Raw genomic sequence first — 12,884 nt, 5'->3', positions numbered from 1 at the left:
CCCCTGAACCCCTGCCCCGCCCCCTCGACCCCCCAGTCTCCAACAAAACCCCACCATGACTGGCGCGTCCTTGTCCACCCCGGCCAGGTAGTCTGGCACGTCCTGGTCGCCCTCCCCCACCGGGGTCTCGTTGAACTCCTCCTCGCGCGGCCGCTCCGCCCACTGCGCGCGCGGGGGTGGAAAGCAGTACAAACGCAAGCAGGATGAGGTGCGGGCGGGCGCGGGGTGAGCGGCATGGCGGCCAAAGCTGCATGGCCCGGGGTTGGGGATGGGGAGGGAGCAAGAGGAGGGGCAGGTCCCTTGCGGGGAAGGCCTCGCGCTGCTGAGTCAGCGCCTGCTGACCTGGAAGTGGCCGGCGTCCCACTCGTAGTCGTTGCGGACGTCCAGCACCACCACGCGCTTTGCCTGAGCAGTGAAGGCAGACGGGCGGAAGTCAGGCGGTCGGCTGGTTGGTGGACCATCTAGGGGAGACATGGGCTGAGGGCAGCAAACGAGTGAACGAGGGAAGAGGGCCCGGCAAGGGAGGAGCGTTTGGGGGTGGAGAAGGCGCTGCAATAGGGAGCAGCGTCTTGCAAAGCTGTGGTGCCGCACATTGACCGGGCGCGCGCAGGGGCGTGGTGCCAAGCGCGCCAGGTAAGCAGAGGGCGCCTCGCGGGTCACTCTGGCGGACGCCCAAAGTCCGGGATTTGGGGGCGGGCGGCGCGCCGCCGACGGGGGAGACGGCGGGCGCGCGCCCGCCCGGGCGCCGCGTGCACTTGGGCTTTGGGGGCAAACAAAGCAAGCACAAATTCCGACAGGCGGCGACAGAGATGAAGCCGCACGCCGAGGCGCCGCGATTTGGCGATTAGCCCAGCAGGCAGGGCCGGGGGCGGCCTACCCGAGCCCCATCCCCGCCCATCCGCCCGCGCGCCCCCCCCCCCCAAAAAACGCCTCGCCACCTGTTCCTCCTCCCCGGCCGCGACGCGCCGGTTGACGCTGTCCGCGCGCCGCAGCATCTCTCGCCAGCCGTCGGGGTCGAGCGGCGTCGCGCGTGCGGCGGGGTCTGTGACCGCGAGGCCGTCTACGCCGCCGGCCAGGGAGATGAGGGCGGGCTTCTCCTTGAGGCGCAGCTTGGGGTGCACGTGGCCTGGCGCGGGCCACAGCGAGTACGAGACGCCCTGGGTTTGCGATGGGGGGAAACGGATGGGGGGCAGGGCTGGGACCGGCGTGCTGAGGAGGGCGGCCGGGCGGGCGGCATGGAGGGGGGCGCGGGCGGGCGAGGGCGAGGGCGAGGGCGAGCCGTGCGCCCCACGCAAGTTCAGGATTAACACACACGCACACACACACACACACACACACCACACCACACACGCACGCACGCCGCCGCGCGGCGCGCGCGGCGGCGCCAAAAGCGCCCGTCTCCAGCCCAACAGGACGCGCGCCCTGAAGCTGCACCACGCAGCCGCCCCCCCTCCACGCGCCGCTGCGGCCGCTGGCCGCGTCCCCAAGCCGGCTGTCGCGCGACACAGTGAACTTGTGTTTCTACATGGCGCATACCTTGAATTCGGGCTGCGCCTCGATCCACTCAACATACGCGCGCGCGTCCTGGGTGCTGCCGCCCGCCTGGCAGTTGATGCCGTGGGGTGATATGTAGATGCGGCCGCGAATGTCCTTATCAGCCAGAAATTCCCGCTGCCGCCGCATCATCTGCAAGCTCGAGGTACGTGCGATTGCGGCCGGGGCGGGCCCGTGAGGGTGGACACTTCAAGGCTTCCTTATCGGTGGGGGCCCAGCAGACATGCTCACGCGGCCTGCGGCGGCCGCAGGAGTGCGCCCAACACCGCCCCCCTGCCACTGGCGGACCCCCGCTCGTGCTTCGCCGAACACCGTCCCCGCGCCGCCGCGCGCGCTGCCGCGGGCGGCACCCTTCCGCGGCGGTTGCCGTGGGGCAGGCCGCCCCTCCCGGCTGCCGGCGCGGGCCGCCAGCTGCGTGTGCGGCTCACCTCTGAGGTGTCGGGGATATCGACCAGGTGGTAGAAGTTGATCACTAGGTACGCGGGGTCGGCCCCCTGCTGCTGCGCCTGCTGAGAGGCCTCCCCGTGGCGCAGCCGTTGCTGCTCCTGCTGCTGCTCCTCCCGCTCCTGCTGCTGCTGCTCCTGCAAGGTGCTGGTAGGCGTCCCCTCGCCCGCTGCCGCTGTGCAGCAACAGCGCACTCGTGCCCGCGCATGCGCCACGCATGCTGGCACGTGGGAAAAGGCAGGCGCACATGCCGGGAAGAGCGGGAGGCTCGCGGCCAGCACAGCAGTGGTGGCGGCGCAGCGTTGCGGCGCTTGTCGCAGCGCGGCGGCGGCGGCGACGCGCCGCGTAGCGCCCGCTGCGGGCAAGAGTCCACGCTGAATCAACATTCTCATGGATTGCTGCCTACAACCGCTATATCGCTCTGTTGCTGGTACCGAAGCGCTGCGCGGCACTCAAAACGACCAATGGGCCGCGCAGCGGTCCAAGAATCGCATTCGGCAATCACACAACCATTTTCGCGCTGAAGCCGCCACCCTACAAGGGGCCACTGCGTGCATTCATTTCAACATGCACGTCTCCGGTGCCCCTGTAGTACCCAGTGAACAGCCAGTGAGTTACCTCAAGAGCGATGATGATCCAGAAAATGCATTCTATATGATACTGTGCAGCTCTGCGGCTCGAGTCCATGGGAGGGCGCCGACCACAGAAACGCGGTGCCGGCGTGGCATGCGTCGCATTGGTCTCATAGACTCGGACGTCGATTGCACTGTTTTCTGCCATCCAAGCACCACGGTAGGACTGAAATCATGCATGCATAATGCTTTGCATGTCCTCTCACTCCTGCTGTCTGCACAACAGTGCAGACAGCAAGGGGCTGCCTCGACAATGGGTCAGCACGAGTCAGTTGGACCGTTGCCATCCAAATCACTTAGCAGCGAGCCGTCCAAGATCGTGGTGGGACTTTTACCCTTTGACAGCCGCAGAATGTACCACTTCTTGGGCACCAGAATGCATTTCAAGTTGGTGCAGGGCAGGAAAGGAGCATGCGGGGCGATATTCTGTGCCGACGAGCAGCTACACCAGCCTGCAAAAGTGCTTGTGTGCAGTAGCTGCAGTATATAGAGTTTGTACATCACACCAGCCAAGCATTTGGCACAGCAAGTAGTGATGCGGCCAGCGCGGCTCCCGCAGGCCGCAATGCCCAGGTGACAAATGCTGAGCGCCCAGGTGGCCGGCGCATAATTGCAAGGGCAAGCTGCAGGCGCATGTGGCGACGTGAAGCGCCGCCATGGTCTGCGTCTGCGAGCAAGGAATTCACGAGTTGCATGCATGCAATGCCAGCAGCAGCTGCCATCCCAGTGCTGAATCAACCAAGCCCGTCCCAAGCAAGAAGCAAACCCAGCGCGCGCAGCCGTAAAGCACCAGGTCTGCGCCTGAAGCAGCAGGCAGCCCCGCAAATATGAGGCGGGCTGCAATTCCCCAAAACACTCTTGCCTCGCCGCGATTCACCAAAACGCCCTTGTGGGCGGCCCGCCCCAGGAGCATCGGCAGGGCCGTGCGTGCAGCACTGGGGACTCAGCCTGAGGCTTGCGCTGCCGCCTGCTTCCTGTGTGAGCATTCACTGAATCCGATGGCTTTGGAGCAGGAGATGCCCGTGCAGGCCGTGAGGGACACGGGATTGCACGTGACGGCGCATGCCGGCAGCTGGGGTGGTTGGAGATGGAAGGGAGCGGGTAGGAGGAGGTTAAGCGCAACAGCCGAGTCGAAGAGATCATGACGCAACGCAGTGGCTCCATCTGCACGCACCTGGATACGTGCGCATGTGCCTGCACCCGCTTCACAGAAGCATGGGCGCGATCCGCCCGCCACCATGGCCCCTGTGCCGCCGGCCCTACCGTGTGGCGCAGTTGCCGCACCTGGTAGAAGATCGCCAAGCTCCCCGCCTTGGTGTCGGACCCGACGGCGCGGTAAGCCCGCTCTGTGCATGCTGCATCCGCAATGCACTTCTTATCCAGCATCATCGCTTTGAAAAACGCGACCCACGCGTTGAGGCTGCGGGTGAGGGGCTTGAACGCGGCGACCTGCGCCGGCGACACGACGCAGGGGCCGCCGCCGGAAGCCGCCGCGGTGACGTCTTTCAGGACGTTGGTCGTGAACTCCGCGCTGGGGTGAGCAGCGGGCGGTGTGGGCGCGAGGTGATGTTTTCAATGGCCGCGCGTCGGCACGGAACAATGAGCTCGTAATAATCGGCGCGCAGCACCGTACAAACGGCTCCTGCCAGGTGGCTGCCTGCCCATGGCAGGTCGAAAGGAGCGCGCCTCACCAGGCCTCCGGCCCAATCTTGTGGCAGTGGGCTGAGAACAGGTCAGCAAAGGCTGCCTTGGCGGCCGCGCTGCCGGGCGCAGCCGATTGGCAGGCCGCATGCGGGAGGGCAGCAGCGGCCAGCAGCACCGTCGCGAGCGCGAGGGCGTGCATGGGTGTTTTCTGCATTGCCACGCGCCTGCGGCAAGGGGGCGCAATGGATGGGGTCAACGATGTGGCACGGCGCAGCGCGAAGTGGCAGGCTGCGATGCCTTTTGGCAGTGCGGCGGCAATAATGTCGTCTGAAGCATCTTCGCAGAGGTTCTATCGGTCTCCTGGCCTTGCTCACCGGTGCGACCTGACAACAAAGGGGCAGCCGGCGCCTCCCGGCCTAGGCAGAGGTACGCGAAGTGAGCTCTCAAATTGCAGGCAAAAATAATAGCGGACGAAACCATTGCTGGAATGCGAGCTGCGGCAACAGATGCCAGCCAGCGATCTCATTTGTCTTGGGGCACCCGGCACCCTGCACACCGACGCACCACGCATGCCTGTACTCCTTGCACACCCCCACCCAGCTTGACAAGACAAGTGCATCAGGTCAGCTGCCGCTGCACCAACGCCGTGCTCATCCATTCACTTGATAGTTTGCTGTGCTTCACATGACCTGAAGCCTGCAAGATCAATCGACAGCCTTGACTACCCCGGTGCTGCTGCGTTGGCATGGCAACCCTGCACTGACTATACAAATGGCAGACACTTACAGGTGCAACACGCTGGCAGCTGCAAGGCAGGAGGGCTGGGCAGAAGAGAGGGAGATGAGCGCCCCTCAAACCTGACAAAGGCATGTCGGGTGACGTCAACCAGCACACCAGTCCCCAGGGGTAGATGCGTGTGAGGTGACGCTGGCGCTGGGCCTAACCGCGCGTATCAGTCACCGCGCGTATCAGTCGTCCATACGCGCGGGGCTGCCGCTGCTTCCGCGGCGGCGGCCGCGACCCCTGTCCCCGTCGCCGCCGTCGCCACCGGCGACGTGCGCAGCAGCCCGGCCCTCGTCAGCGGGCGAGCGGTCGCGGTCGGTGTGCCTGCGAGACGGATGGGCGGCCAGGGGAAGGGGGGGTGATGTTGGTTGCCCCAGGCGGTGTTGATTGCGGGACCACGCGCACTCAACAGATGTTACTGCGCCGGCCTGGCACCACGCACACCTAGCCCTCAGCGAGGCGGTTCCATCAGCCGGGTCAGCGGCTCGTGATCCGAGTGCCCGACAGCCGTTCAGCCCCAGGCACACACCTGTGCGGGCTGCGCCCCTCAGGGCTGGCCCGGCGCGGCCCATCGCCGCGCGGCTCCGGCGACCGACCGCGACCGCCGCTCAGGCTCCTGTCACGGCCGCGCGGCTCCGCGCCGCGGGGCGGCGGGCTCCTCTCGCGGCTGCGTGGGGGCGGGCTGCGGCCGCGGCGGTCGCGCCCGCCGTCGCGGCTGCGGCTCCGGCTGCGGCTGCGGCGACCGTAGTCCCTGCCGCCGCCCCCACGGTCACGCCTGTCGTAATCGCGGTCTCTGTCCCGCCTGTCATAGTCTCGGCCGCCGCCGCCGCCGCGGTCGCGGTCATAATCACGACCGCCGCCGCGGTCATAGTCACGCCCGCGGTCGTAGTCGCGGCCGCGATCGTAATCCCGGCCGCTGCCGCCGCCTCCACCGCCGCGCGAGCCTGCAGAGTTGGTCAAGCAGCCACCTTTGGCGGGCGACCAAGCGGCAGCGCAGGACAGCCCACGATAGCCAGCAAGAGCGAGCGCACGTTGTGGTGACCTCACCGCCCCGGCAAGACTTCCCTTCCTCTTGCACCAGCACCAAGAGGGGTTTTTGCTGTCCCCACTCAACAAGTGCCGCGCCCCTTGCGGCACTGAGCCCCGCGCCCACCCCCGCCCTGCCCCCGCACCGTAGCCGCCGCCGCCGCCCCTGGAGCCCTCCCCGCCCTGCTTTTCCAGGTCAAGCATCTCCCTGGGCGTCTTGCGCGACTGCTTAGAGCGCACCACCTGCGGCGGGCCCCAAGGTGGCGCCAGGCGAGGGAAATGAGCACGGGTCAGAGGACGGTGCAACGCATCATCAACAAAAGACAGGGGAGCGGGCTGATGAAGCGAGGTCTGGTCGGAGTGGAAGGGCGGGGGCAAAGGCAAGCCATCGCAGGGGCCGGAGCGTGGCTGCGGTCCATGTCGGTGCAAGGAGTGCCCGTGGGGAACCAGGCCGAGGGTCCCGAGCGCGCGGTGCAGCCCGGCCGCACCTCAACGCGGCGGCCGCCGACAACCGTGCCGTCCAGGTCGCGGATCGCCTCCTCAGCGTCGCGGGGGTCTGTGAACTCGATAAACCCAAACCCCTTGGGGCGCCTGTCGAGGAGTTGGGGAGGCAGGGGGGTGTCAAGGGAGCGTCGCAGATCGAGCACGGGCCCGGGCGGAGCGGCGGAGGCTCACGCCACGCTCGTGCAACAGCCAGATTAGGCGAGCGCTGTGGCCGCTGGCGTTGTCGGCGTAGGCGCAGGATGCACAACGCACCGGACGTCGCGCGGGCAGCCCCGAGCAGGTTGCGAGCGGGCAGATGGCTGGGGTGCAATCGCGGGCTCTGGAGCTCGGGCAGGAGGACGCCGCGCTTGGCCCCTCAGCAAGCTTGGCACCACTTTGAGGCGGCCTTGGCTTGCACTCTCTCTTGCACCTCCGTCTCTCTTGCTGGCACGCGCGCACTCCTCTTGGGCCGGCACTTGGGCTCTTGAGCCCTCTCGCCCCGCTCGCGTGTGCTGGGCCCTTTGAACGATCCGCCTGGGCCGTTGCTCTTGCGCTTGCGCGGGCGCGACACTCGTGCTTGCTTGTGCCCCTTGATGGATCGGTGCGCGCGTGATCTTGCACTCCGAATGGCTGGGACGGGCATCTTGAGGGTTGCGTGACCGGCAGCGTCCTGCCATCGCCAAGTCGTCACTGGGACTCACTGGTTGTAGTAGTCTCTGGGCAGATAGACGTCTTTGACCTCCCCAAACTTCTCAAACATGTGGCGCACGTCCTCCGGCCTGTGCGACGCAGCACAGCCAGCAGGTGCAGATGGGTGCCAAGCACAGGCGTGCATGCGAGGTTGACCAACACTTGCATGCCGCAGGCATCACAGTGTTGGGCAGTCAGAGCCATGCGCAATGGCGCCAGGCCACGGCATACGGCGCTGGCCCAGCAGAGCAGGCGGTGCGGTGCAACAACAGCACCAGCGTCAACACCGTCGACAACAGCGGCCGCAACGCCGCTCCTTAGCCCTTCATAAACATCAATATAACTGCTTTGCGCCCCAGAGTGGCCCAACAGTCCCCCGAGCAGCTAAAGCAGACGGTCAGATCACAGCTCACCGCACGTCCAGCGGCAGGTTCCTGATGAGCAGCGAAACGCCGTCGGGTCTGTAAGCCCCCCTGGACTCGCGTCCTCCCTCACCACCGCGCCCGTCACGCTCGCGGGACATCGCGGCTAAGCTTGTCAGGAGTGCGTATGTTTCCACTTGTGTTTGATTTTCTAAACAATACTCGAAATGTTGGCAAGGGAAGCACCACACATGCGCTGTGCAGGTGCAGCAGGGTGCTTGCCTGCGAGTTGCCTGCTCTGAAGCTGCTCCCTCGGCGCAGCAGCAGGCTGCTGCACTTCAAAACACGCCGGCCACAGGCCACACAATCTCCATTGAGTTCCACGTGGGCAGCAAGTGCATGGGCACGGTGAGTGCAAGGGCACTCTGCCGTAAAGACTACTGCATGGCGGCCTTGCTGACCACTCTCCATCTGACTGACCAGCCAGAGCCGGGGGTTTCGAAGCCACAACATGCACCCCTTAATCCCTCAATTAATTGCGCCGACGGCCTCACTTTTAGCTGCAACAGAGACCCACAACATGTGGCAATTCCGTGGGCACAATGCACTGCGGTAGTTGTTGCAGCCAGGTGGTACACTAACTCATTAACCCTGACAAAAGAGCAGGCTGCAGCGTGCTGGATGCCGCAACAAACCCCGCCTCGGTGCCTTCGATCCAAGTGGTCCATCGTTTCATCATCTTCTGCCTTGTGCCAAGCCAGCGCACAGGATCTCTGCGGATGCGTGAGGCACCGATGGAGAGTCGGATTTTTTGACTGCACGTGGACTGCAACAGCAGGGGTTCTTGAGAACTTGCTTCAACACGTCAAAGGCAGCTGCCAACCACAGCTGCATGACAGCATGGGCGCACAATGTGTCGCACTGGTTGCGCTTGACTTGGAAGGCAATCGGGCAGGCCTGCGTGCGCCCGAACCGATAGGGCGGGCACCCGCCTCTTTGGCCTCCGGCAATGCACACCAGCACGCGTAGACCAAGCCATAGTCGATTTTTATTTGTTGATAGTTCGGAGGAAAGCAACATCACGGCACCCACACGGGCCTGATGTCGGGACACGGCGAGGAGGATCCCCTCGCGGGCAAGACGAGGTCGGGCAGGCCTCCCGGGGGGGAGCAAAGATCGGGATCTGCTGCTTCCCGCTACCAGAAGACCATTGGTGCGCGCGCAGGGGCACACCTGGGCCGAAAGGCGGTGCGGTTGCTGGCGCGCTGCTCGTGCTGCAGCCCTCTAACGATGTATGCGTAATCCCTTCCCAATCACAGGATCACACATGCATGCAGCAACATGATTGTCTGCACACTGTGATCCACACACATTCAGTGTCGCCGTGGCGCATGTGCATTCGTGCACATGCCCACAAACACATGGGCGCACAAGTCTGCTTGCACCCGCACGCGCGAGCACACGCAGGGTCGGACGCACGCACGCACGCGCACACACACGCACACATACACACACACACACACACACACACACTTCACCGCACTCGCGCGACCCGCCTGCCCCCTGCCGCAGCCGCCCTCCAGCAGCAGCTCAAACAAGTCGAGCGCCGCGTCGCTGTTGAGTCCGAGGTCAACGCGCTCGAGCGCGCCAGGGAGCTGGTGATCCAGGGCCTCTGCCTGTCATGGGAGGCCCTCAACCTGCTGTCATCCCCCTCCCACGTCGACGACGGCGACGGCGCCAGGGCCGCCGAGGCCGCGCTGGCGCGGCTGGACGAGTTTGCGGCGCAGGTGCAGGCGGGGCTGGCGGCGGCCGCGCCGGCCCTGGCGGGTGGCGGCGCCGGCGGGAGCGGCGGCAGTGGCAGCGGCGGCAGAGTGGTTCCGCCTGGGGCGTGGCGAGGCAAGCCGCTGCATTACCCTGAGCAGGGAGGGGGGATGGGCGTGGCGCCGTCAACGTACGCTGCTAGGTGGGTGGTGCGATAAGGCATGGGTGCTAAGATGATGTGCGGCTGTCATGATCGCAACCATTGCTGCTTGGAAACGCGGCTGCTGCTGCTGCTGCTGGGGCTGCAGAATCCCCCATAAACCAATGCTCCTAAAGTGGTCCACGCGCTGCTTTCGTCGCACCCTTGCGTTGCGGCTGGGCAGCATCCTGGCCGGCCGTGGCCAGTTCCGGGACAAGGCCACTTTCTTAACTTGGTGGAAGACCAACCTGGCCGACCTGTCGACGCTGCTGTTCAAGGTGGAGGGCGGCCAGCCCTGCAGGGAGGAGATGATGCAGGTCAGGGACGTGCGCGGGTACTCAGGGCCGCTTGCGTGTGCCTTTGAGTGCACGCGCCTGAGTATGCATGCGTGCGTGTGCGCGCGCACGCGTGTGTGTGTGTGTGTGTGTGTGTGTGTGTGTGTGTGTGTGTGTGTGTGTGTGTGTGTGTGCGCGCGTGCACGTGCGTGCGTGTCCACACGTAGCAAGCTGTGCTACGAGAACTGCCTAGTATGCCCGCTGCTTGCAATCCTTGGTAGTTTGTGTTCAAGGCGGGTAAACTCAACCTGCTGCTTGCTCCCCACCCCGCTGCGTGGCCCTACGCGGCGGTGCAGCTGCTGCTGCGCATGAACACCGTCTACGCTTCCACCCTGCTTACAGAGTGAGCATGTCAAAGGGTGGTTGTGCCATCGCCGTTTGGAGCTCTTGCTTATGCAATTGCATGCCCATGCATGGCCCCATACGCTTGCGTGCAAGCACCAGGCAAGCCACATCACAAGCGCCGCTTGTCCCAACACATCCTCCCAACCGCGAAGGGTATGGTTGTCTGAGCTGATGCGGCTCAACATGGACACCAACGAGGTCGGGGAGCCACCCCAAGAGGTGTGGGTGAAGGCAGCCGAGTGCATGGCCCTCACACCTGACCAGGTGCGCATACGGTGCACGCCGTGCTTTACCTGCGAGCAGCCCTGGTGCAGCGACAGGCCGCAGCGTGGCCGCTGCCACCCAGCGAGCCAGCTCGCATGTTGTCCCCCCTGGACGTCGGTGTGGATGTGGGTCCCCGCCTGCTGCAGTTCCGCTGCACACGCCTTGCCTTAAACGGCTCTTCTTGATGCAACCATGCACATCGCGCCACGCAACGTGCGATACATGCTCGCCTCATGCATTCGCCGCCAACCGTCTCTGCTAGCCACATCGTTCTTGACGTCCTGGCCTTCATTGCTGTGCCCCGCCCCCGCCTCCTGCCCCCAGGCGATCCTGTACTCAGTCATAAACGACTGGTGGAAGGCCGAGGGCGTGCGGCTGCGCTGCCGGCCGACCGAGGTCGTGGCGGACGCGCTGGCGCAGCCCTACGACCTGTGCGCCCAAGAGGAGGCTGTCCTGGAGGTGCAGACTGTCATGTCGAGGTGCGGGGCGCTCGACTGCGCAGCGCAGCATGGCTGCGCATGGATCAAGCTCGAGCGGCGCGGTTGATTGCAGCACCGTTGGCAGCTCCGAGTTGAAGAAACTTCCTTTTTGCCCCGCATGAGGGTGGCTCTCCGTGGCCCCAGTGTATCATCTTGCCCAACTCAAGGTATGGGCCCTTCCCCTGCATCAACTGCTTGCGGTCGCGCGCTTCAAAGGTACCGCGTCTCGGCCGTCACGGCCATGCTGTTCCTGTGCACCGCCATCCTGACACCCGAGCAGCTGGCCAACCTGCACGTTTCCTGCTACCCCTACTTTCCCGTGATGGACGCCCTCGTCGACGCGCTGAAGCGGCGGCGACCGGGGGACGCCGCGGCGTGACCTTATCATCAAATGGGATGCGAGAGCGGCGGACGAGGCAGATGCTTTTGCAGATTGAACATGACCAGACCGCAGCCTCGTGACAAACAGTCTCACCGCTGTTTGCTGTGTGCTGTTGCAGGATGCGCTGTGTAGGGTGTGGTGGCACACGTTTTTGACGATTGGTCATTACTGGCACAAGATGAAGCGAGCGTGGTACGTACTGCGTCCGTCAATTCCAAGACTCCCTGTGGCCTCCCCTTTTGGCAGTGCCGCTGCCGCTGCACGCGACTGCACCCGTGGTGCGTGCATTTGGCAGTACACCCCTGGGAGTCCTTCGTGCTCTGTCGGATGCGTGGTGAGCACACGTCAGCAGCAAATTTTGTTTGGACGCGCAAAATGAGGGCGGCAACTCTGCCTGGTCCCGCCAGCGTATTACGTCTGTTTTTGCGTTGTACAGGGCCTGGCAGTGGCCGAAGCCTAGCAGACCCGCAGGTGCGCTTGCCAACCAAAGTCGCACTTTTTACTGGCTGACTGGGTCAATCTTAGCACACTCCTCACCGGCTCTTGCATCGGCCGTGTAAGCCCTACACGTCTGCCCTACGTGAACGATTTTTGTTGTCGCACCCGCTGCGGAGGGTCTTTCGCTCCGCCCACGTTGTGCGCCGGTTCACCGTGTTTGCTCTGGGTTCAATACGCAATACGCAGACGCACACAGCCTCTTTGTCTTCTCTCAGGTCCTGGCCTCAAATTGCAAGCACCCATCTGGGATGCTTGACATCACCTCTCTTGCACTGCACTGGCGGCCAAGCCCCCCATTGCGCCCTTACCGCTGTGCCATAAATGCCAACGGGCGGTTTAGGCACATGAACGAGAGCATTGTTAGGGGCTCAGAATCACCTTTGTGGTCAGTAAGAGGGGCAGAGCCCTCCCCTCCCCGGCCCCCGTTCTCAAGCCACAGCCTAGAGGTGCAGCTTGTGCACCGGAAGTGACGGCTGTGTGGAGCGTGTTCGTGGGTTCGCCCGCCTGGCCGCCTGTGCAGCAACCTGTCGAGATGGGATGCACGGCCTGGAAGTGCTGTCATTACATTCGGCCATTCCCAATTGGCCTTTTGCCAGGTGCTCTTCATGTCAAGAAACCATTCTATGATTTTATTTCGCTGAAGCCCGTCTGCAGCGCATTCTGCGCTCGTGGGTGCTAAGACACTAGTTTTGGCCACTACAAGCGGATTCAAGTTCAGAACACTTTTCCGTGCACAGGTTTAGCCAAGGGCCATGTGGCCTTGGGACACGGCCACAGCGCTTTTGGCAGGAGTAATTATGGCATGCGCCTGCAACCAACAAAGTGGACCAGGCTACTGTCTGTTTGCTACTAGCAATGCTGTTCTCGTTGCCGCGGCGGGTTGCTCCCAGACCAGGGCTGGCTTTGGAGGCACAGTTGGTGTGGCTGGCTCAACGCTGCTGGCAGTGCAGCTTTGGCATGCAATAAACCGCCCCACACATGTTATCCGCGCCCCCCGCTGGCC

The 12,884-nt window shown here is 64.4% G+C and overlaps 3 protein-coding genes across 3 annotated transcripts in view; 1 reads left to right on the top strand and 2 right to left on the bottom strand.

Moving 5' to 3' along the window:
• Positions 1–4,473, bottom strand: part of MNEG_6641 (hypothetical protein) — a gene marked incomplete at both ends in the record, with an annotated part of 7,019 nt that extends 2,546 nt beyond the window's left edge. The window contains 7 exons of the mRNA XM_014044886.1: positions 55–162; positions 343–405; positions 939–1,157; positions 1,537–1,686; positions 1,983–2,135; positions 3,915–4,161; positions 4,322–4,473. Of these exons, the coding sequence (XP_013900340.1) occupies positions 55–162; positions 343–405; positions 939–1,157; positions 1,537–1,686; positions 1,983–2,135; positions 3,915–4,161; positions 4,322–4,473 (1,092 nt within the window). The remainder of the gene's footprint in view (positions 1–54; positions 163–342; positions 406–938; positions 1,158–1,536; positions 1,687–1,982; positions 2,136–3,914; positions 4,162–4,321) is intronic.
• A 769-nt stretch (positions 4,474–5,242) lies between these two features.
• Positions 5,243–7,779, bottom strand: MNEG_6640 (hypothetical protein; the record flags this gene model as incomplete). The annotated part of the gene is made up of 6 exons (XM_014044885.1): positions 5,243–5,381; positions 5,587–6,001; positions 6,230–6,326; positions 6,572–6,674; positions 7,268–7,345; positions 7,670–7,779. The coding sequence occupies 6 exons, from the start codon at positions 7,777–7,779 to the stop codon at positions 5,243–5,245; spliced, it is 942 nt and encodes a 313-aa protein (XP_013900339.1).
• A 1,924-nt stretch (positions 7,780–9,703) lies between these two features.
• On the top strand, positions 9,704–11,380 carry MNEG_6639 (hypothetical protein; the record flags this gene model as incomplete). The annotated part of the gene is made up of 5 exons (XM_014044884.1): positions 9,704–9,895; positions 10,135–10,256; positions 10,411–10,522; positions 10,847–11,001; positions 11,218–11,380. 5 exons carry the CDS (start codon positions 9,704–9,706, stop codon positions 11,378–11,380), a joined length of 744 nt encoding a protein of 247 aa, XP_013900338.1.
• Between the last annotated feature and the right edge of the window lie 1,504 nt (positions 11,381–12,884).

This window comes from Monoraphidium neglectum (assembly GCF_000611645.1).
Source record: "Monoraphidium neglectum strain SAG 48.87 unplaced genomic scaffold scaffold01098, whole genome shotgun sequence".
NCBI classification, from domain to species: domain Eukaryota; kingdom Viridiplantae; phylum Chlorophyta; class Chlorophyceae; order Sphaeropleales; family Selenastraceae; genus Monoraphidium; species Monoraphidium neglectum.
Note: the sequence above shows the minus strand (reverse complement) of the source record. Positions and strands in the feature narration are given on the sequence as shown.